Raw genomic sequence first — 21,769 nt, 5'->3', positions numbered from 1 at the left:
CGAGCTTACATCGATGGACGTTACGATTGAGCCATGAAAAATTCGGCTGACGAGCTTTACGGCGGTCAACGAGGCATGTCATTTGTCGATCAAAAAGAGGAGAACAAAAAATCTGTCCCACGCACGTGCGGGATGATTCATTTTCCGCTGTGTAATTGGAATCGATCCGCGAGAGAGAGAGACAGAGAGAAGTTTAAATGAATTTGCTCGGCGTGTGCGAGTAGGATTTTTATTGAATTTTTTCGTCGTCCTCGTCGTCGCGATTCGCCAAAGCAAAAATCGATTAACTTGTTGATAATGCGCCTTTTATTCCATTAATTTTCCGGCGAAAAGAGGGAAAGAGGGATGCACTTTATTAACGCTGCTGCTGATGCTATTTGTTCGGCGAAAATGAAAACGTCCTTTCTTGGATTGTGCTCTATAGTATAGTTCGAAGTTTCGCTCTTCTTTTGTAGCCTATTATTCCCGCACAAAATCGTCGAACATGCGATGCCACTGAATTTCGATAAAATATAACTATTCAGTTCGTTGAATTATTCCCCAGCCAGACGTATCAATCCGCTTTACATCCGCGCAAAAAATACCACATCGCACAATAATTTCCATCAACTTCATCCGCAAACAATTACTCTTCAAAATAAAACTCTCTCTCCCTCGCGATACCAAACAACCTGATCAAATCCACGGCAACGCTCCAGCGAATCCTCTTACAGGTCGTCGCATGCACACACTGCGAGCATTACAGTATCCATCTCCGCGGCTGTATATCGACAGGCGCAATTAATTCCTTTGTCCGTCGCGCGCTCTGCGCCTAGCATTAGCCATCGACTCGAAAAAAAAAAAAAATAGAATACACCTCCATCGGTAACAATGGCAGCGGAAATTTATCGATCAATCATCTCTCGCTGTCCAAAAATCGTCACTGTGACTGACAATACCGTCAAAAGGGCTGCACGCGCACAGCTAAGCCGAAGAGGGAAGGAAAAAAAGTCCACGAAATCTGGGCTACCGCGCTTCGAACTATCGCGAACGATGTTAAGGTCAGTAAGTGCCGGTGAAAGTGGAGCAGAGGCGCTGCATGTACGTCTATGTGCATATAGGCAGACAGAGAGGCGCAGCAGAAAAGAATAGGAAGAATAAGCGAGTAGCAGCATAGGAGACGGAAGGACGATATATAAGACTCTCGTCCCGACCATTGAGCGTATCGTATGCCTTGTATATGCGGGCGATACAGTATAGCTCACTTCTCACCCAGTGACCCCATGGTGTCAGCCGCGGTACCAGGCACGGCTTATGGATTGGCCGGAACGCCTCGGGGGTGGGTTAGCTCCGTTGCTATAGAGAAGCTTTAGTCACGAGTCAAGCTGCCGATTTTCGGGCAGCAGCGGCGGCAGTACGGCTGCTGCTCCTGCACTCTGTGTCGCTATACACCTGCCATGCCGTCGTCGTCGGGGCTTTGCTCGACGTGGACGATGGTCAGCTGATGATTATAACGCGCCTCGAAAGTTCGCGGACTCGTATGCCGAGATTGGCGCATGCGCTCCGGGAAGGACAATGCGGATGTGCTGTGCGAACAAGGTGTATTATAACGGATTGCGCTGCTGTTGACCTCGTGTCTGTGATACATCGTACAGTGTGCGCTGGCTTCTGTGGTGTTTTAATGGTGTTTTATCATCGACGGTTTATCGCTGCGGTGTGTCTGTGCGCACTGATGGTTGGTCGAGTATACAGGTTTGATCGTTCGCGTTGCGCGAATTGTAACGCTCCGCGGAATTCCGGTGAATTGGATCGCGCTGATGCATAGATTATAGCGAAGGTCTCGGGTTGCCGCATCGAATCCGAGATTGGCACTTTAACCCTTTCGAAGAACGACGCTCGTGATGCTGCGTAACTCTTCGGCAAACGCTGATCGATGTTAAATCGTTAATTATTACAAATACAGGGAATAACAGCTTATGAATCCGTACACGTCGAAATTCGTTACATAATGCAAAAGCGAGTTACTCGAGGCACTAGCATGGCTATCATCCATTGCGCGGAGCGATTAATTTTCGAGAATCGCGAATCGATATCAGGCCGAGTGCACTGTTCGGAATTAGATATTTAGCATTTAACGACGTATTAACATTACATGCTCGTATTTACGCATTAGCTGCTCGAATATGCACCTCACGCCGAAGAGAGAGAGAGAGAGAGAGAGAGAGAGAGAGAGAGGACATGATCGGCTTCCCATATTTTATTAATCTTTTCGGGTATGCGTATCACGATTATTGAAATTTTGAATAACGCGCTGCACACCCGAGCTCGCGAAATTACTACGTAGATCAAACGTGTATACGAACCAATCGTCAGTCCAACGTATAACATCCCGCAGAGAGAGAGAGAGAGAGTGAACGAGTCTCCATGAAGTTCCAGGGCAGGCAGTAGAATTAACGAAAAAATAAAATAAATAAATCGGCGCCAAGTGTATCGAGAGGCCGGCGCTGATGTCTGAATGGGTGGGGCATGCTCCTGTCAGGGTCGAGACAGCCAGGTCAATGCTGGCTCGATCCTCGATCGCGTGATCAGCCAGGCGAGCGACGAGGACCAATGTCTGCTCTACCGGCTGGCCAACTACAAGAAGGGCGGCGAGCTGATCGAGGCCTACAACCAGGGCGGTCAAGCCGAGGTCGAGCGTCTGATCCGCGAGCAGTTCGGCATCCTCATGTACGCCGACGGCAAGGGTCAGACGATCAACCGGGCAGAGTACCTCCGCTGGAAGTTCCGGGACCTGGACCAGGTCATCCTGCCGATCGAGGCGTCCCTCTCGCGCTTCGATCCCTTGGCCCAGTGGTCGGATCACGAGGCCTGCTGGCAGATGCAGTACCGCGGCTCGCTGGGAGAGACGCTGCTCCACGTGCTCATTATCTGCGACACCCGCACCCACACCCGGATCGCGAGGACGCTGCTCAAGTGCTTCCCCAGACTGGCCATAGACGTGGTCGAGGGAGAGGAGTACCTCGGCGCGAGCGCGCTGCACCTGGCCATAGCCTACGCTAACAACGAGCTGGTCCAGGATCTCGTCGAGGCCGGGGCCATAGTGTCGCAGCGGGCCATAGGAAGCTTCTTCCTGCCGAGGGACCAGCAGAGGCCCCGACCGGCTAAGAGCACCGACTACGAGGGACTGGCCTATCTCGGCGAGTACCCGCTCGCCTGGGCGGCCTGCTGCGCCAACGAGAGCGTCTACAACCTGCTCCTCGACTCGGGAGCCCACCCCGACGAGCAGGACACCTTCGGCAACAGCATCCTCCACATGGTCGTCGTCTGCGACAAGCTGGTCAGATTTTTCCCTCTATACTGCACGTCATACACACATAGCTTCACCTACATTCGTGCTATACACTCGTCCCGTCAAAAGAAAGCTCTTGGCCCAAAAATTGAAAATCCCCCCAAAGAGAGAGGAAGGGAGTAAAAATATATCTCTCTATATATCTCGAGCGGCTTATTAACGCAGGAAATTCCGCAAGCTCGAATCGAAAATTCGTCGACTTTTTTTTTACGAGCCAGCTCCTCTCTGTTTCCTCCCCGTCGGCGGCGCGCATCCTTATTTGCTCAACTCGTGTGCGGCCTTCTACCTAAATGGGACGACACGAGTGGAAAAGTTTCGCCCGTGCACTTTCGATATGCCCGCGCAAGCCCTCGACGACGTGTACGTGCCTGCGGACTCGAGCACGCTCGACGCGCGACGAATATCGCTTTCCTTTTTCTTACGCGAGGGTATGTATATACACCGCGTTTGGAGGCAGAGAAATATAGCGGAAATTTTTCGGAGATCGATTACACTGCATTAAGCGGCGGTGATCAGAAAGCTGTTCGCGGATGAATTCGCCGTTGAATGAAAAAAAAAAGAATAGATAAGTCCCTTACGATATAAAATATTCCCCTTACAAAGCAGCGCAGGGCAAATAAGACAGCCGCGGCTACGTACGCTTGGCTGGTCCTCAATCGGCGGTATCCCCCCGAAAGCGAGGTCTGCCTCTCCGCTGCGGAAAACTCAATTCAGGCAAATCGAAGCCCGAGAGAGAGAGAGAGAGAGAGAGAGAGAGAGAGAGAGAGAGAGAGAGAGAGAAGGTATAAAGCCGCGCAGCAGTCGCTCGATAAAAATTGCAGATGCCGTCGTCCGATAAAATCCTTCTCCCAGCAACTGCTGACGCTGACTCGGCGCGTACGGTTCTCCGTCGCCGGGCATTTTTAATTCGGCATAGCTTCTCCCTCTCTCTGGCTCTTCGCACACACAGACACGTACATCGAGTGGAAATAAATCTCGAGATTTAAAAGTCTGATTCGCGGCGTAAAATAAACAGCTCGTCTCGAGAGATAGCTGCAGAGCTTGCGAATCTCGAGCCAAAAGGTGTGTGAGCGAGGGACGGCTCGTATGAAAATGGCATTATTGCGCGAGACAGACAGACGGATGGGGGAAACAAGAATGGATAATGCCGGCGGTGCTTCAGACTGTTGTCGTCGTACTTCTTATTTTTCAACTGATGGGGTGTGGCTGTTGTTAAATACGCAGTTTGATCGGGGGTCTGATTTCATGAATTAACGACAACGTGTATAGTGTCTTGGTTGTATATCACCGCGCGGATCGATTGTGTATTGGAAAATGAGAACGCTCGCGCTCGGCTCTTGACAGTGTCCTTGGCGCTCTCTTGAGTAAAATCGATGAACTTGAATAACGCGTCGATGGAGGACGGTACTTACTCCTCGATTCTCTCGAGCTCTCGCTTGCATAATTCTGAAACGCGAGGTAACGCGCGTCTTAATTAGAAGTTACACATTCCGTGTCGTGTTACGAGTCGATGTTATCGGGATCGCCTACAATCCAGGCTTTGGATGGTCGATCGCGATAGCGTCTGAAATCGATTGGCTTGCATCAGATCGAGCTGCTTTTTTTTATATACGAGTTAATCGTACAGTTTCGGTAGTAATTACAATACTGTGGGATTGAGAGAGAGTATTGTGAGTAGTGTAAGTGACAGACTCCTGTAATGCGAGTAAAACGTTTCACTCTTTAATGGTAGAACAAGAAGGAAGAAAAGAAGTCCGAGAAACAAAAGCAGGACCAGCCAGAGTCGAAAGAGTCAAATGACGACTCGGATGATGAGAACGAGGGCGATTATAAGCGTTCTCGAATGACAGTATGTGTCAATATCATCAGAATCTAATTACATCTGTGTTTTCTACATTTACGTTCTTCCTACTGTGTATCTATAGTGATTGTATCGTATGTTTGTATTCTAGATTATCTTCAATTTCCGTGTATTTTTACGTTTGCTTTCTAATCCTTCCGAATCTCTACGGTAGTTAGTTTTGCAGTGGAAATATTGGTTAACCAGCAACAACAGTTTGTCAACAACAACTGTGACTCTCTCTCTCTCTCTCTCTCTCTCTCTCTCTCTCTCTCTCTCTCTCTCAAGCCTTACACAACTCTCAGACGCTTGCTTTCTCCCAAGTTCTGGTTCAAATCGGAACTGCCCTTCTGATCACACGCTACTCCTGTATACATGATGGTAAAAAATAGTCTAACGAGTGCGCGTGTTTGCACCCTATAGATTATTTTCAGTCTTGTATGACACTATTACCAGAGTCATCTGATAATACATCTGTGTCCATACCTTAACGTTCTTTCTATACTGATTATCTATACTTTACATTCTAAAATACCAATACTAAAATAGTCCAACCATTGTATCTTTCTATAATACACTGATCCAACGACAAAACAAAACAATGCCAACAACCACAATAATAAAAGAATTAACAACGTTCACAGGACATGTTCGGCTACGCTCTGCGTCACCCGAAGCTACCAGCGAGCAACGGCATAGCTAACGCAGCCGGCCTGACCCCGCTGACACTCGCCTGCCAGCTGGGACGTGCCGAAGTCTTCCGCGAGATGCTCGAGCTCTCCGCCCGGGAGTTCTGGCGATACAGTAATATCACTTGCTCGGCGTATCCGCTCAACGCACTCGACACGCTGCTGCCCGACGGAAGGACGAGTACGTATACCTACCCTCTACAGTCTACACAGTCTACACAGTCTACACAGTCTACACAGTCTACACACACCAGCTATCTCCGCTATACTGCACCCGAGCAGAGACTGCCGCCTAATTCAATTAAGCTCTCGAGCCTCGCTTCCTCCTCCTCCTCCTCCTCCTCGTCGTCGTCGCGAAGTTTGCGCCTCGCGAGCGTGACCGAGCTGCTGTCGGGGAGATGAGTGTACTACTGCGCTGGACGCGAGAGCAAGTGAGAGTATACGTAGTGCGTACGCGTGTACGCGATTGGCCCGAGCTTGCGAGAGAGGAACTTTGGGCTGATGCTCGGGGTTTGTTGAGGCGAAATGTGTCGCAGCTGGTAAATAGAGCTTGATAAGCGCGCGCTGGCATAATCATACGATATTTATTCGGAAGCGCGATAATGACGATGACGTTGCACACGGGAGCAATCGAGCACATTTCGAGGAAAAAGTTCGGCTACTGGCCTCGATTTATCGAGGGCGAGGAATAGATATGTATCGCGTGCATTATCCGTCTTTATTACAGCGCGAAAAAAGAGGGGGCGAGCTGTAATGCGCGAATGGGAATAATTGATCCGAAAAGTTTTTTTCTAACGCGTTCCGATGCGACGTCCCGTGAAAAGCGCTAGCAGCTCTCTCTCTCTCTCTCTCTCTCTCTCTCTCTCTCTCTCTCTCTCTTCTATCCCGTATACAGCTCGTGTATCCATATCGATTGACCCACTTTCTGCATAGCTGTAATCCGTTCTTCGAAATTCGCGCTTCTATTTCCGCGATGATGATGCTGGAAAAGGATGCGCTTATACATGGAGGTAAAAACGATGGATTCGCGCTAAACAGCTTTTCGCCTGAAGATTATTTCGGATCTTGAATTATTCGTCAGGATTGAAAATCGAATTTCGTTGAAGCGCGACTGGAACGGCATTACACATTCGAAGACGTTCGTTACTCGTATAATTTTAATTAATCGAGTTTTGCCGCGAATCATATATTCAACGCTGCTCCGATAGAGCCTTTATTGGACGACTGTTGAAAATTGACTTGGGAATAATTTTCTACTCCAATAAAGAGTCTGTTATTGGTCGTTCGTTTTCAAAATCAAATTCAAAAACCCTTGAGTTGATTTCGACTCGCGCATACTTATGTTTTGGACTGGCACTTTTCCCACCGCTCAAACTCTCCGTGTCTCCGACCAGCGACGATAGGTGACGCCTAGGCGCTTACACATTTCCACTATCAATATTTGCGAGTCAAGTGCATATGTAGCGGATCGTCACGTATGCCAACACTGCCTTTTTTCTAAGGCCTGATGCTTGAGCCGTTCATGCTACTTTGTTCAAATTACTCCTAAAGTCTCTAGTAAAAAGCAAAAAATATACTTATTCACATGCTTTTGGCAGAGCTTAAACGAAGCTAATTACGTACGGCTAATTCACGCCGAATCCGAGTAAGGAATGAAACTGCGCGGCAATTTACGTCCGGAATTTACGGCGTTTAACGCTGCGCCTCTCTCGCTCTCCAGTCGCAATGTTTTATTTATCGAAAATAGTCCAAGAGAGAGAGAGAGAGAGAGGGAGAAAGGGAGTCTGGCGGAACGACGCCCGTAATTACGGGGCATTTAACGAAGTTTCGGAATTAGCCTTGTCTCCGCTCGCGAGCGCGCGCAGCTTCCGCGTTTGGCTTTAGTTCCGAAATCCATTATCCCTCTCGTCTCGTCTCATTGCGTATGTCACTAAGGTGGAGGGACGAAGCTGCTACAGCAGCCAGCTACCGCTCTACGGATAAAGGGATAAAGGAAGATTGAATAAGATAGATAGATAGGCAAATCGCGCCGGCGCCGGCGTTGCCGCCAGAAGTTGCGGGAGAGGAGATCATAAAAGTATTATGAGAAAGGGATGAAGGGGACTTTAAGTTACCCGCGTCGTTGGGAATTAGGATGTCGAGCCGTTGCGTGCGCCGAGGGGGGAAGGAAAGACGGATGGAGATGTAAATGCCGCTCGCGCGCGTGGGAGGCAACTTTCGCGATTACGCGCGATCGGCCATGAAAATTATTCTCCTATAAAGTAATACAAGCTCATACCTACTTATACACTGTAGTCACGTCGAAATGGTTTTCTCGCGCCGGCGAAAGAAACGCTTAGCCCCCGATGAATGGCCGCGACAAAGAGACAAAAAGACACGGGGCGGGCGGCGTAAAGTAGTCGTCGGATGAAAAATAGCGAGAGAGAGAGAGAGAGAGAGAGAGAGAGAGAGAGAGAATAATGGCTCTTGCCGGGCATAATGAATACGTGAGAGAGCGAAAAAAAAAGTGGGAACCGGATTAAGAAAATTATAACGAGTATCTCGGTCCCTTTACATCTGTGTAAACGACGGCGAAGAGCAGCAAAAAGAAATAGTAAGGGAAAGCTCGAGTCCGACGGTCGGTACGGATAATTACAAAAGCACCTGATGAAAGGGAGAGCATTACAGCGCGCCGTGGAGAGGAGAAATAAATATAAAAGAGAGGCCAGCTGCTGCGTCGTTGAAAAGAAATCGAAGTCGATCGCGCAACGATTTTAATCAAGGCCGCGATTGTTATCGTAAGAATTGAACACTGCGGGAAATCGACTTGCGGGGTGAACTTTTTTAAATAATAACTCGTCTACTGAAACAAAGACCTGTTGAGAAAGAGCAAACGATCTTAAAATTCCAAGACGGACAAGCTAATTATGGAAATGAGATATTAAGTTAAAACGCGCGTTTTCCTCTTCATTCAATCTCCAACACGATGCTCGCTTCGCCGCTCGGCGCGGGCCGCTGAAGATGGCAGTTTCGAAATTAAAATTTCCCTCCAATTTTTTGCTCGCGCGCGCGCGCGACGACGGGGTAATTATTCACGCGACGCGTCCGGGAACTTAATTGGAAAACTGCGCTCTCTCACGGACCGCGCGCGCGCGCGTTTTTATGTTTCAAGTTTCGCACGCGCTTTGAGCGCGACTTAGCCCCCGGTCAATAAATTCCGCTTTAGCCGGACGGCGCGCCGAGTTTATTAGGCGAGAATCTCGAGTTTTCGCCGAAATGTTACGCGTTTTCGCGACTCGGATTCAGCTGGAATTCTCTTTTGAAAATGTTTGCGCTGTACCACGTTGCTGGTGGTCTTTTAGTCTCCAAGCGCTTCTAGAGGTGAGGTAGGGAGAAATTGGACACGTGTGCTCGATTGAACTTTGTATTTATTTAGAGAGCTTGGAAATACTGATATCAAACTTTGCTTGGCTCGGCAGAACGCAGACCGCAGGACAGGCAGGAGGGCCTAGGTCTGTGCAAGTCTCTGGTTCGAGCGAGAGTGATGAGTGCCCCCAGCGAAGCCACCCTTCAGGCCTCGGAGGGAAGACGTTGGTCTCGCTCATGAGGCCCGAAGGGAAGGGATAGCTTGGGCACTTTAGCGGATGAGTGGCGCGCGTGCTTTTTTGAGAATTCCGAAGATTATCGAGCGCGCGCAGCCGATCATTTTATTGCTTTAAGTGCAATAGGCGACAGACCGCTCGGCTGCCGAAAATCCGGGGACTGCCTCGTCTGGGGGATTAGCGAACGCGCGCGCGGCGGATCGCTTTATTGCGGTGAGGCAATAAAGCGAGGGACCGCTTGGCGAAAACTCGAGAGCGTTGTGAACGCTCTCTGCCAGGCCCCGCAGATGCGGGAAACATGCACGCCACAGTCTGAAAATAGAATTTAAAAAAAAAGCTCGCGCGGGCGCATACCTGCAGTTATATAATTAAATTCCCAGTTTTGAAAATTTAAAACAGAGCGAGGGGAAAAAAGCTCTTTAAAAATGCAGCTCGCTCGCCGAGCGAAACTTTCCCATCTCGAGAGCATCGGGCAAAAGTTATAACCGTCAAAACACACGCGACGCGACGCACAGATAGTCGCTCGCGAGCTTTGAAACAAAACTTCCGCCGCGCGGAAAAAAGCTCGTCACTGATCCTCCTCGGCGAAGAATGCTTTTTCCATCATTAGCCCTCCCTCTCTCTCTACGTATACATAGAGTTCAGAGAGAGAACGTCCAAAATTCCGACCAAACAAACAAACAAACGAGAGGGAGAGAGAGAGAGAGAGAGAGAGAGAGGAAAAGCTCGAACTGGCGCGCAATGCAAATTCGGTGTCGCGAAAACTCCGGGAAAATGCTAATCGCTCGCGAATTCCGCTAACGAGCTGCCGATCGGAAAAAAGAGCGGAAAAAAACAACAACGACAACGAAAAATTTTGCTTCCATCAGCCGCGGGGACGCTAATTAATCCGAGCAGCCGATCGAGGATTAACCAGCTTAATCCACGCTCGCACGAGGATCTTGTCTCCCCCCGACGTGAGGAGACGAATCGCGAATCGTTAAGAGGCTGATGGAAGCGTGGAATTATTCGAATAAATAGTTCTTTGCGCGAGTGTCTGGAAATTTCGAAGCTAACGCTGCTATACCGGCTCGACAACCGCGCGACGTTAATTACTAGCGTCTGCGGTCGGACAGAGAGAGAGAGAGAGAGAGAGAGAGAGAGAGAGAGAGAGAGAGAGAGAGAGAGAGAGAGAGAGAGAGAGAGAGAGAGAGAGAGAGAGAGAGAGAGAATTTCCAAAGGCATTAGCGCGCGACTAATCGAAAAACGAGAGCGGCTTGATGAAATCCACTAAACAAGCCATCAAAATTAAGGACGACGAGTGCTATCTCGCGCGAGTTTTCCAAACGACGCGACGCGCGCGCGCCGGCAAAAAGCCCCCCTCGCGCGCTTATTACGGCTCGGGAGACTCGTTGCGGCGAAACTGGAAGAGAAAGCGTGAGAGAGCGAGAGCGAGAGAGCGAGAGAGAGAGAGAGAAAGAGAGAGAGAGAGAGAGAGAGAGAGAGAGAGAGAAAGGGGTAATAACCGCCAAGGGGGCAATAACCGTAATAGCCGCTCAAATGGATGACGTCTTCTCGATTTTTGCGAACTTTTGCAGATTGGAACTCGGCCCTGTTCATCATTCTCAACGGTACGAAGGAGGAGCACCTGGACATGCTGGACGGCGGCATCATACAGCGGCTGCTGGAAGAGAAGTGGAAGACCTTCGCTCGGGTAAGATGGATTATATTTATAAATGTGTATAATACTGATAGTCATAGGGAGATAAGCTCGAGATAGTATAATACACGAGTGCACTCGGGTGACGAGTCGGGACTTCTGGGCTTCTGAAAATGAAGGAAAAAAGCTCGCGCGCACAAAAGCCAGCAAAGCTGACAATGGAATATCGCGTTTCTTTTGTTGACGAAAGCTGCAGTTCTTGAAGCGGCTCGTAATCCTCGTCTTTCACCTGGTGTCGCTGTCGCTGGCCGTTTACTTTCGGCCCGCGGACACTGACGCCGAGTTGGCCCAGTGGCCCGAGGAGATCACCGACGTCGTCAGAGTCATCGCCGAGTGCGTCACCGTCCTCGGCGTCTTGGGTTACATTCTACTCCAGCTCGGAGGGGAGATCGTCAACATCGGCTTCTTCTCCTTTTTCAAACAGCTGGTACGTATTTCGCTCTTTTGTGCCAAAGCTTTGTTTCATTTATTTTTTAAGAAGAAATGCGCTGGTATAAGTAGTAGCGTCCGGGTTCCCTCGGACACTCGATTCCAGTTCTCTTTATTTTTATAGAACATCGGTACATATAAATGCGCATATCCGGGAACAAGTCGAATATTCGCAGGCTTCCGCGAAACCTAATTCATTAAGACAATACTTATGGAGAAAGGAGTAAAATTTTGAATGAAATGACCATTTTTCGGTAATTAAACGTCCGCAATTTCAATGCAGCACTAACTAGCGCGCGCATTTCACACAAACCTTATCCGCGATATGAAAATCCGTTCTCCGTTATATATACATTACCGCTGCTGCAAGCTCTGAGCGAAAATTCACTTTCCAGAGCCACGAACCTGCCAAGTTCATATTTCTCATCAGCAACCTCCTGATTCTGGCCTGCATCCCGTGCAGACTGTCCGGCGACCGACACACCGAGGACGCCATTCTCGTGGTCGCCGTTCCGGGCTCCTGGTTTCTCCTGATGTTTTTCGCCGGGTACGTATAACACATCTCTCCGAAACTCTACGAGTTGTATAATATTGTTTAACGTGAACGCCGATATAGCTCTCTCGTATATGCGGGTCTAGAGGGACCTAACAATGGAGAACAGCGCCGGCGATTTTACGCATGACGAAGCGCGAATCGAGAGTCAGCAAAGAGCTCTCTCTCTCTCTCTCTCTCTCTCTCTCTCTCTCTCTCTCTCTCTCTCTCTCTCGACAAGAGATCGCTCTCGCGCAATAATAATAACGGGGAATTCAATCCCATAGAAATTTATCGTCCGTGCGCGCGAGAAGAGGAGAAAAAAGTCCTCGGAAGCTCGTCGTCGCGCGCACAAAGTAATCCAAAAAGGAGTCCTTTCTGCTTAAGGAACTCGCGGAGCGGTGCGCGAGGAGAGGAGAGGCTATCCCGAAAGACGGCCATCCGCAATCGCGGACTTATATAACGTTGAGCGCGCAACTCGAATCCGGATTTCCGCGCCGCGAGGAAATCCTCCCCCGCATACCTTTGTGCGCGAGCGAGCGAACTTTTCGGTTTCTGGCTATATGTATATAGTCGCAGACCTTTGAGAGTCACTGCAGCGTGTCAAAGCCGATATACGCGACTCGAATTTGCGAAGATCGTTCGAATGCTTCTACCTCACTTTTTTTGTTCATTTCATCGTATATTTTGTTTGTTCGCAACGCGGTTATACCTTATACGCTGATGTATACGGAAAAGGCACTACTTTTCGTCTGCGCGGGTTGAAATTTACCTACTACGCATACACACTTTGCGAAATTTCGCGGGGGAGTGGTAACTCCCGAATGATAATTCTTAAAGGCGTAACTCCCTGTGTTTCGAGGAATTTATTCAAGAAGTTCGCTCTTCTTTCGAGTAATTTCGAATTAAACCGCCGTTTTCAAAGTTCGCTTTATCTCCGCGGGACGAGCTTTGACTCTACTGTGTGTACCTATATAGGTATACACAATCCAACTCTTTCTCTCTACGTCGATACATTTTTCCTCGGCAATTTTAATATTCCGCTGATACAGCGCGGCGACTATGCGCTACTTGTTAGCGAAACGAGAAAATGGCAGGCTTCGCTTTTTTTAAGGGCCAATTATCCAAATTGATGAGTTACGCTCTTTGCTTTTTTTTCGGCAGACTTTGAGCGTACTTTTCGCCTAACGAAGATAGTGTACTTTTTTATTCATTTTTCCATTTTTTTTTTCGACAAATCGCTTTTGAGTACACGTATACGCTAATTCTGTATGCGTGTTTTTACACACTGAAAAATTACAGTTCAATATTTCGCCCGGCTCGTTAACGAATAGCACAAAGGTAGCCGCGTTCGCGTTTGGAATTCTTTTCAGCGCTCACGGTTTACGCGTAATTCCCCTCGGCAAACATATTTAATACATATCATTCAAGCCCGATCCCTTTTTTGTTTTCGCATAAATCCTCTAATCTTCACCTACCCGGATTATAAAATATTTTTTTCTCTCTAAAATATTCAGTCCACGCCTAAACTATCCTAACGCCATAATCAGCCTCCGTGCGAGCATTCATCCGTAGAGCCAAAAGTCTCGGGCACATTCGTCACACTCGTGATCGAGGTATAGCAACTCTCCGGTTACCGGCTGATTTATGCAAATTTCTTATCTCTCCGGACAAGGTCGTCACGCGCGCGTAGCAGCGAATTACCGGCCATTCATAAAGCCGAGCGCGTCGACCCGTATAATTTCAGAAAATCCGCGTGTGACTTGTAGCTATATGAGCGAACGGATGAAACGTGCGCTGGATCGGGACACGTCGACTGATGAGGACTCGATTGTTTCGGCTCGCTGCTGTACGAATATTCGATGAAGGACGTCGTGAAAATAGTCTGCCTATAAACTTTTCAGCCACGAACTCTGCAAGAATAAAGCGCGACAGAAGTAGATTCACGAGAGATGCAATAATTGAATCGAACTTCGATCGTAGACGCTTTGAACATGTACATGTCTGACTTGGACACCCGAATTGATCGAATTTCCATACATCTCTCGTATGAACGTCGCGTTTTACAAAAGCGTAAAAAGAAAATTAAACGATCTCCAGTGCGAAACAGAGTGTATTATGCAATCCCAGCGGTGAAAATATCAATTAAAGCGTAGAGAGTCAGCACTCGAAAAAGCCTCTTCCGCGCACGAGCCATAACACTGACTCGCTGCGATTAAGATATAACGCGTTCTCCCGCGACCGCACGCGTAAAACGCGCGCTTCCACGAGATCAAGACTGTGCATACATAGATATATACATACATACATGCGCCGTGGGATTCTACTCTCTCTCTCTCTCGGCTGCAGGCGATAAAATTACGTCAGCTCTCACTTGCTCATTTGCGGAATGGTCTGCGCCCCGCGTTAATGCTCGCGGAAATTCTGAATTCCCGTCTTTTTGCCAGCGGCTCGGGATTATGCGCCCCTTTTATACGCCCGCGCGCGTGTGTGTGCGCGCTCGCTAAGGCATATAAAGAGAGAAACCGCTGTGCCTTTGTATCTTCCTCGGAATATTCTTAACCCACATTGTCACTCGCGCTCTGGCTTTTATCGGTGTTCGTCCTTTTTTTCATAATCTCCGTTGCTTGGATGTGTGTGTGTGTGTGTTCTTTTCTGGGTCTGTAGGCCTATGTCATATGCTTGAGTGTTTGCGACGAGTTGACTGATGATTTTACTCACTTTACCAGATGGAAAAAGAGATCTGGATTTTTCTTTGTTTGTGAGCTTGAAAGAAGGATGAACATTTTTAGGCTTCTGACTGATGGGCTGGGCAGTAGTAGGGGAAGTTTAATTAAAAAAAGTTGTGTGTTGAATGAAGTGTATACATGCGTGCCTGGCTGAAAGAGATGGGTTTGTGGTTGGTTGTGTACTAATCAATATAATATATACGTCCACTGGTAGTTGCGAGCGAGTTTTTTTGCATTTGGCCCGTTGATTGAACTGAATCGTGTGTAGATATTCTTTTCTCTTACGTATTATAATTACATTACAATATTCCGAGTATCTAACCGTAGTGAATCAATTGAAATGATGACTAATTGATAATTAATGTAACATCATAGCTGACGCTCTAATAAGCGGATTTAGATCCGCGTGATATGACACATCATCATGACGTAATCTGATCATCTGATTCAAATGACGATAATATTATATATCAGATTGTAATATTCTGACAGTATTACGGTAATCCTGCTACTTTTCATTCTTACGCACAAAGTTTCATCGAGGTGTCGATCGTACACTATTTAATGTAATAATATCTTGCATCGCACAAATGAAAAAACATTTTATTCATAATAAATAAACTACCTCAATTCGAGACCCTCACAATGCTAGCTAGCGAAGCAACAACAAAAAAACACAATTTCCTGTCCAAAAGCTCTGCATTCCAGTTTTTCTTTCGCGTGTAAATTTCAATTTGTCGAGGCTTGCGCGTGTGTATGTATATTCATGACGCTCGCGGCCGAGCTTGCGCGTACACATATCGCGCGAGTGAAAAGTAGAAATGGATGCAAAGTGATGATACGCGGCTGGCTTTTATGGTGCGGAATCATAACTGTAAATAACCATAACGCTCGAGTCGCGTATGATAATTCTCGCTATATAAAAGGACAAGCTTTTAGAACTCGAAATTTAAATAGCGTGATTTTAAAGAACGCTCCCGACGACGAGCTGCAGCACCACCTCGACATGATAATGATGATGATAATAAATTTTCAGAGAAAGAGCGCGAGTGATGCTAAAAATTTTTACTTCCCATTTTATGTAGCTTGACTCGCGCTGCACGTCCGTCCCCCGTTGTATATTTTTAATTTTTCGCGAGAGGCTTTTTTTACGACGCCGCGAGGATATTATGGCACCGGCAAACAAGTCCCGACCGTAAAAAGTAGTTGTTATATAGGTAAAGAAAAAATCGAGAAACTTTCCAGCGCACGATACATCCGAAGACCGATATTATTCCTTAATTATTCCTCGGCGGAGAAATCGCGGAGAGCTAAAGTTAAAACGTCCGCACACTTTCGAGTGCACTTAAATCTCCTCCAAATTCACTCCGATGGCGGATAAGAGCATAAAGTGTAAAATAACTCGCTCGGCGGAAAATAAAAGCGCAGGTGCGCGCGCGAGCAAGAAGTTAATCTTCCGAAAAAAAGAAGAAAATAATACGTACTCCCTCTCTCGCGAGTCGATAAATCCCCTCATAACGATCTGGCGCCAAAGCGTCGCGTCGGTCGTTATCGAGCGGTGCTTTTCGGCAGGCTGCGCTGCCGGAAGATCCTCGACGAGGACTTTAATGGCGGGAAAATAAACCGCTTAGAAGAAGAAGTGTGTGTGATAGGGGGGAGAGAAAACGCGAAACGAGCGGATGCAGGCGAGCGGGGGCTGATACGTCGTTTTCGGAGATTGTTAGCCGAGGAAAATATAATGTATTGCAAAAATTAAATTTTTCTAGAAAAATTCGTATACGTTGTTATAAACATCGAGAACACGGCCGCATAAAATATTCAGCTCCGACGTGGGCGCACGTGTGCGCGGAAAAACATTAACGTATAGATATCCCCTCGTAAAAAGTCTTTCCACAGCCGATTACCGCACGGTAAAACAAGCCGAGCGTGTCTCTCGTCTATATTTTTCTGTGCTGTATACACCTATGTCCATAGGTACTTGGAATTTCCCGGCCGGTGTTTTTTGGCCGTTCGAGAGTTTTTTGCGAAAATCCTAGCCGCACACGCTTATGTATGAGTTGCATATATGTATACTCGGGGTCGATTTTCGATATGGCGGCGCAAAACCGTGCGCGCCGGATTTTTCCTATGAAAAGGCGAGTCGCGAGGGAGGCGATATCGCTCGAAATAAGGCCGGGCCGATATTCCTCGGGAAATATTATATATCGGTTCGATATTTCAATTGACTTGTTTTATTACGCGCGACTATACTTTTTCGTTGTTTTTGTACGAGTGTATATTGGAAAATTTTTTTAAAGTTCCGCTCTCGCGAAATTTATCAAGTCTTGTACGCGAGCTTCCGGCAAGGAAATTTTCGAGTTAATTACTGAAATGATCATTTCGAAAAGGCTGCGCCAGCTTCTTGCAAAAGTTGTACGGCGGATTAATTAGAAAGTTTTGAATAAAAAAATCGCAGTATATATACGATTCTACAAAGTAATATAATTTACCGGTACAAATATAGAGACCCGAGAAAAAGTTCGACTCCGTCTGCATTTGGAGCTGCAAACAAACGAGGCTACGTCAAAGTAAAGCCCGACACTTTTGATTCTTTCAGGGCAGTACGTCTGACCGGACCCTTCGTCACGATGGTCTATAGCATGATACTCGGCGACATGCGGACTTTTGGCATCATCTACATGATCGTCATCTGCGGCTTCACCCAGGCGTTCTACTTCCTCTACAAGGGCTACCCGGGAGTGAAGACGACCCTCTTCCATTCCTACCCCTCGACGTGGATGGCGCTATTTCAGATAACTCTCGGCGATTACAGCGTAAGGCAGTCGACTCTTTTTACTCTATTATTTATTACACCCTTTGCTAGATCGCGAGCTCTCCCTTTTTTACATTCTCCACGCATTGCGCGATCGGCTTTTTATACAATTCGGGCTTGATTCAACGGAGCTCTCGATGTCCTTTTTCAGCGCGCGGGATTTTCGAGATTTGATTTAGCTTAATGGAAGTACGTCGATGTGGGCCGTTTGATTTTTTACCGGTATAAAAAGATAGAGAGCTTGATTCGAGTGGAGTGCGCGATCGACTCGCTCATCGATTATTCGCTATCCGCTCGCTCTCTGTTATCTCGCGGATCTCGATAATATATCAATTGCCCGAATGCGCCACTCAGACGTACGGCGAGTGTATATTATTTTTCGGTTAATTACGGTAATTTTCTGCGATCGCGTACGCGAGTATAATGCATAATTTGGGCAATTACGAACAGAGACAGCGATTAATATCGAGGCGACTTTGTGTGAGAGGATTAAAAATTTTTCGCTTCAATAATTTAAGCCGTCGCGCGCGCGCGCGCGAGAGAGAGAGAGAGAGAGAGCGTCGCGAAAAGAAGTACAGCGAAGTCACGTAATTCAAAGTGAGTTTTTGTTTCGGTACACGAGTCGAGTGCACGTCTACGACAGTATTATACAGGAACACTAGTGTATTTTCGAGTAAAGCTCGGGAATTACTGCAGTGTGTATAATACTTTTCAAAGCAAATTTTAACGTTATGCGACGTTACTTCTGCAAACGGGAATATATGTTACAGCGCGTCGCTGTGCAGAGGCCGGAAAAAGAAGTATAAATACAAAATGTGACATATTATAACGAGAAGAAGAGTAAACGTATTAAAGTGTTGCTACAGTAAGCTCAGGCAGTTACAGCATACTTTCGGTGCCTACAAGCTCGAGATAAGAGGAATCAGAAAGTGCCCATGCGCCATCTATCGCCACTAGCCAGAGACTATAGAGAGCCCAAAACTGCATACAGCAGTCCTAATCGCTCACATAAGTCGAGATCCCCGCGTTATTCCAACCGACCTGCGACAACATACGCAGCGCGAGATGTGTCTTTCGCTTACGCCTCTATGAGCAAGAGTCGCGCACGTATATACAAAGTAAATAGATGGATGTTCTGCGCTTTGTAGCGCCGTGTGACAATCGATATGCCGCCGCGCGCCGGCGTATATTCTCCGCGCTCTACACTGTCACGAGCAGCGGCGCGCGAGAGGACCATCGGGAATTTCCTGCTTCTCGCTCTCTCTCTCTCTCTCTCTCTCTCTCTCTCTCTCTCTCTCTCTCTCTCTCTGTATTGTAGCGTTGTTTTTAATTAGTTCAAGCGAGAGATGTGCACTGGTTTATGAAGTTGCTTTATTTATTATCGCTCGCCGTCGGGGTGATTAAAGGACGCCGGCGACGCGAGTACCGGGCTGGATTTCGGTTTATCGACGAGGATCTCTCGGATCGCATCAAAATATTAACGCCCGATCGAGAAACGATCTTCGCCAGCTGCTGCGCAACCTACTTCTCCCAACATAGTCTCATGCTTTATTTATGTAATAAAGAAGATCAGAGCCAAGTAACGATTAGTTGTAGAACGAAAAGCGATCGCTCATCACTTTATCATCCGCCGTCGAGTCTCATTATCTAAATCCACGTTATACGACCGGAGCAGCATACACGTAGACGCGGGTGGTATATGTCAGCGGGATATGTATACAGTAGCATCCGAACGTGAAAATCATCGAGCGTAAGCTTCGCGCTACTGACAGTCGCCCGCGCATTGTAAATTCGCAAAAGGGAATGCCGACCTCTGACGTATTTGGGTTATCGTTTTCGATTTTCTAGATGCCCGGGCACACATGCGCGCGTACACACATTATTTACAGTGTTTGTTATGCTCGCTGATTTCAGAGCGCGAGAGACAATCTTGACGCACGCGCGTTTCCGGCCCTCGCTGCAATTTGTCGGCAAATCGCGCTCGCGTATTTATTGCGCGATTTTACGATCGATCGATGCGCGCGTTTTATTCGTTCTGTTCGATGAGAGCTGTGGTGCTCGTTTTTTATGAATTGTTGACGCGGTTGTTGTTTCGCTCTTTTGGTACGGAAAGTGCGAAAAAAGCTCCGTGGGTGCGGATTAATGCGCGCGGTGTTATCGTCGGATAAAGGATTCCGTGGATAGCATTGAGTTGAAATAATTTATACGAGTGAGAGAGGGAGAGAGAAAGCACAGCATTAAATTTCATACTATGTCAATGGGCATCGTAAAGTCCGCCTTTACGATACCGTTCTATCTCGATAAACTAGATACGGAAAACGCGAATTTCCATCATAACGCGGGGCTCACGAAAAAAACAACAACAAGCCATCGCCGTATCTGATAAGCCGTATTCGAGTACGGAAAACCAGAGGATAATTAATTTTTATTTCACGAGGGTATCCTCATCTGTATTTCCGCTTATCTTTCAATTACATCCAACAGGTTATTTACAACGATATAAAATCGTATCGCCTATATTGCTCCCCTGTAACGTGTTTCATTTGTCCTGAATAAAAATTCAAGATCTAAAATTTAAAAATATTTTCAAAAATACGCGTCTTTTCATTTTCCACCCGCAGTACTCGGACCTCAGCATGACGACCTACCCCAATCTCAGCAAAGCGGTCTTCACCATCTTCATGGTCCTCGTGCCGATCCTCCTGCTCAATATGCTGATAGCCATGATGGGAAACACGTACGCGCACGTGATCGAGCAGAGCGAGAAAGAATGGATGAAACAGGTGATGCCCCCCCCCCTGACGATGCATTTTTTTTCTCCAAAAATTTCGGACATCGGAAAGATATTACCGAGAGCTCCTGCACGCTCTGTATCGGGAAATGACTTTTTGAGGGTCGCCCTCGAGAAAAATCAGTCGTGCGTTTTTTCAAACTGTCCAGTCCATGTGCGGTTGGAAATAATAAAAATTCACGAATAAATTCTGTATAGAATGATACGATATAACTCGTTTGAACTGGCACACAGTGGGCGAAAATCGTGGTTTCGCTGGAACGAGCTGTGTCGCAGGACGACGCGCACAATTACCTCCAGGAGTACAGCATAAAATTGGGCCCAGGAGACGACCCGAACGATCCAGCCTCGGAGCAACGGGGCGTCATGGTCATAAAGAGCAAATCGAAGACTCGGGCTCGTCAGCGGAAAGGCGCCGTTGCTAATTGGAAGGTAGGTTATATGGAGCTTTTCGGTTTTTAATTAAATTTCAAGCACCGTACAACGGCTCCTTTTACTAATTTGTATGATTTCCTCGGCGAGTGGAGCCTGTTAGACGGAGCTTGATGATCTTCGAGTAATTTTAGAAAGCGAATATCAATTACTCGCGAGTTTCGCGTTTATTCGTTAAAGCTCTACAATTCAAATTCAAATACATCAACTCGATACTCTTCCTCCAAACTTCAACAAAATATTCTAGTAGATTTATTCAGCCAACGGTACACCGTACAAAAAAAACCTCCTCATCAAATACCGCTTCCAAAAATTTAAAACGCATCTCCGGAGTATAGACGCCCTTATGATCGCACGCGCGCATTAAAGCTGATCGGGCGCTTTAGTTCATTTATTTCGCTCGGGATTCCCCCTTGCAGCTTGCGACGACTATATACGAGGACGAGTGCGCGAGGCGACCGCAACTCATGAATATTAATCGCCGCGCTGTTGCGCGAAAAATGTCTGATTTGCATAGAGAGTCGGAAAGGTAACGATCGCCGAGCTGAAAAAGCGTGGCATGACCGGGGAGGAGCTTCGTCGCATCATGTGGGGCCGAGCGTCCTTTTCCACGCCGGTCAGGTCCAGGTAAGCATACACACATACACACACACACACACACACATATTTACAGTATAACCTTTTTTTTCTTCCCTCTATCTCCGTCTCTGCTCCAGCTCTCGATTCGCAATTTGAATTTAGCTCGCGTTAAGAAAAAAGACAGTTAATTATGTGCGGCAAGAGAGAAAGAGGCGCGCGAGAAATTCATTAAAATGCAGACGCCGGAACTTTGGTATTGAATTTTTAGCTCGTCCTTTTGCCGGGCGCTCTAATTTATGTGGCGCGAAGATCGTCGCCACTGCGGCGG

At 47.3% G+C, this 21,769-nt stretch overlaps 1 protein-coding gene across 1 annotated transcript in view; it reads left to right on the top strand.

Annotated features, from left to right (window-relative positions):
* The first annotated feature begins 399 nt into the window (after window positions 1–399).
* LOC100118680 (inactive) overlaps window positions 400–21,769 on the top strand; it is a 29,013-nt gene continuing 7,643 nt past the window's right edge. Inside the window, exons 1-9 of the mRNA XM_031925056.1 lie at window positions 400–3,316; window positions 5,813–6,038; window positions 11,016–11,131; window positions 11,328–11,564; window positions 11,962–12,113; window positions 17,424–17,640; window positions 20,261–20,422; window positions 20,665–20,862; window positions 21,380–21,489. Of these exons, the coding sequence (XP_031780916.1) occupies window positions 2,495–3,316; window positions 5,813–6,038; window positions 11,016–11,131; window positions 11,328–11,564; window positions 11,962–12,113; window positions 17,424–17,640; window positions 20,261–20,422; window positions 20,665–20,862; window positions 21,380–21,489 (2,240 nt within the window). The 5' untranslated portion in view covers window positions 400–2,494. The remainder of the gene's footprint in view (window positions 3,317–5,812; window positions 6,039–11,015; window positions 11,132–11,327; window positions 11,565–11,961; window positions 12,114–17,423; window positions 17,641–20,260; window positions 20,423–20,664; window positions 20,863–21,379; window positions 21,490–21,769) is intronic.

This window comes from Nasonia vitripennis, chromosome 2 (assembly GCF_009193385.2).
Source record: "Nasonia vitripennis strain AsymCx chromosome 2, Nvit_psr_1.1, whole genome shotgun sequence".
NCBI classification, from domain to species: domain Eukaryota; kingdom Metazoa; phylum Arthropoda; class Insecta; order Hymenoptera; family Pteromalidae; genus Nasonia; species Nasonia vitripennis.
This window is presented reverse-complemented; position numbering and strand designations above follow the sequence as displayed.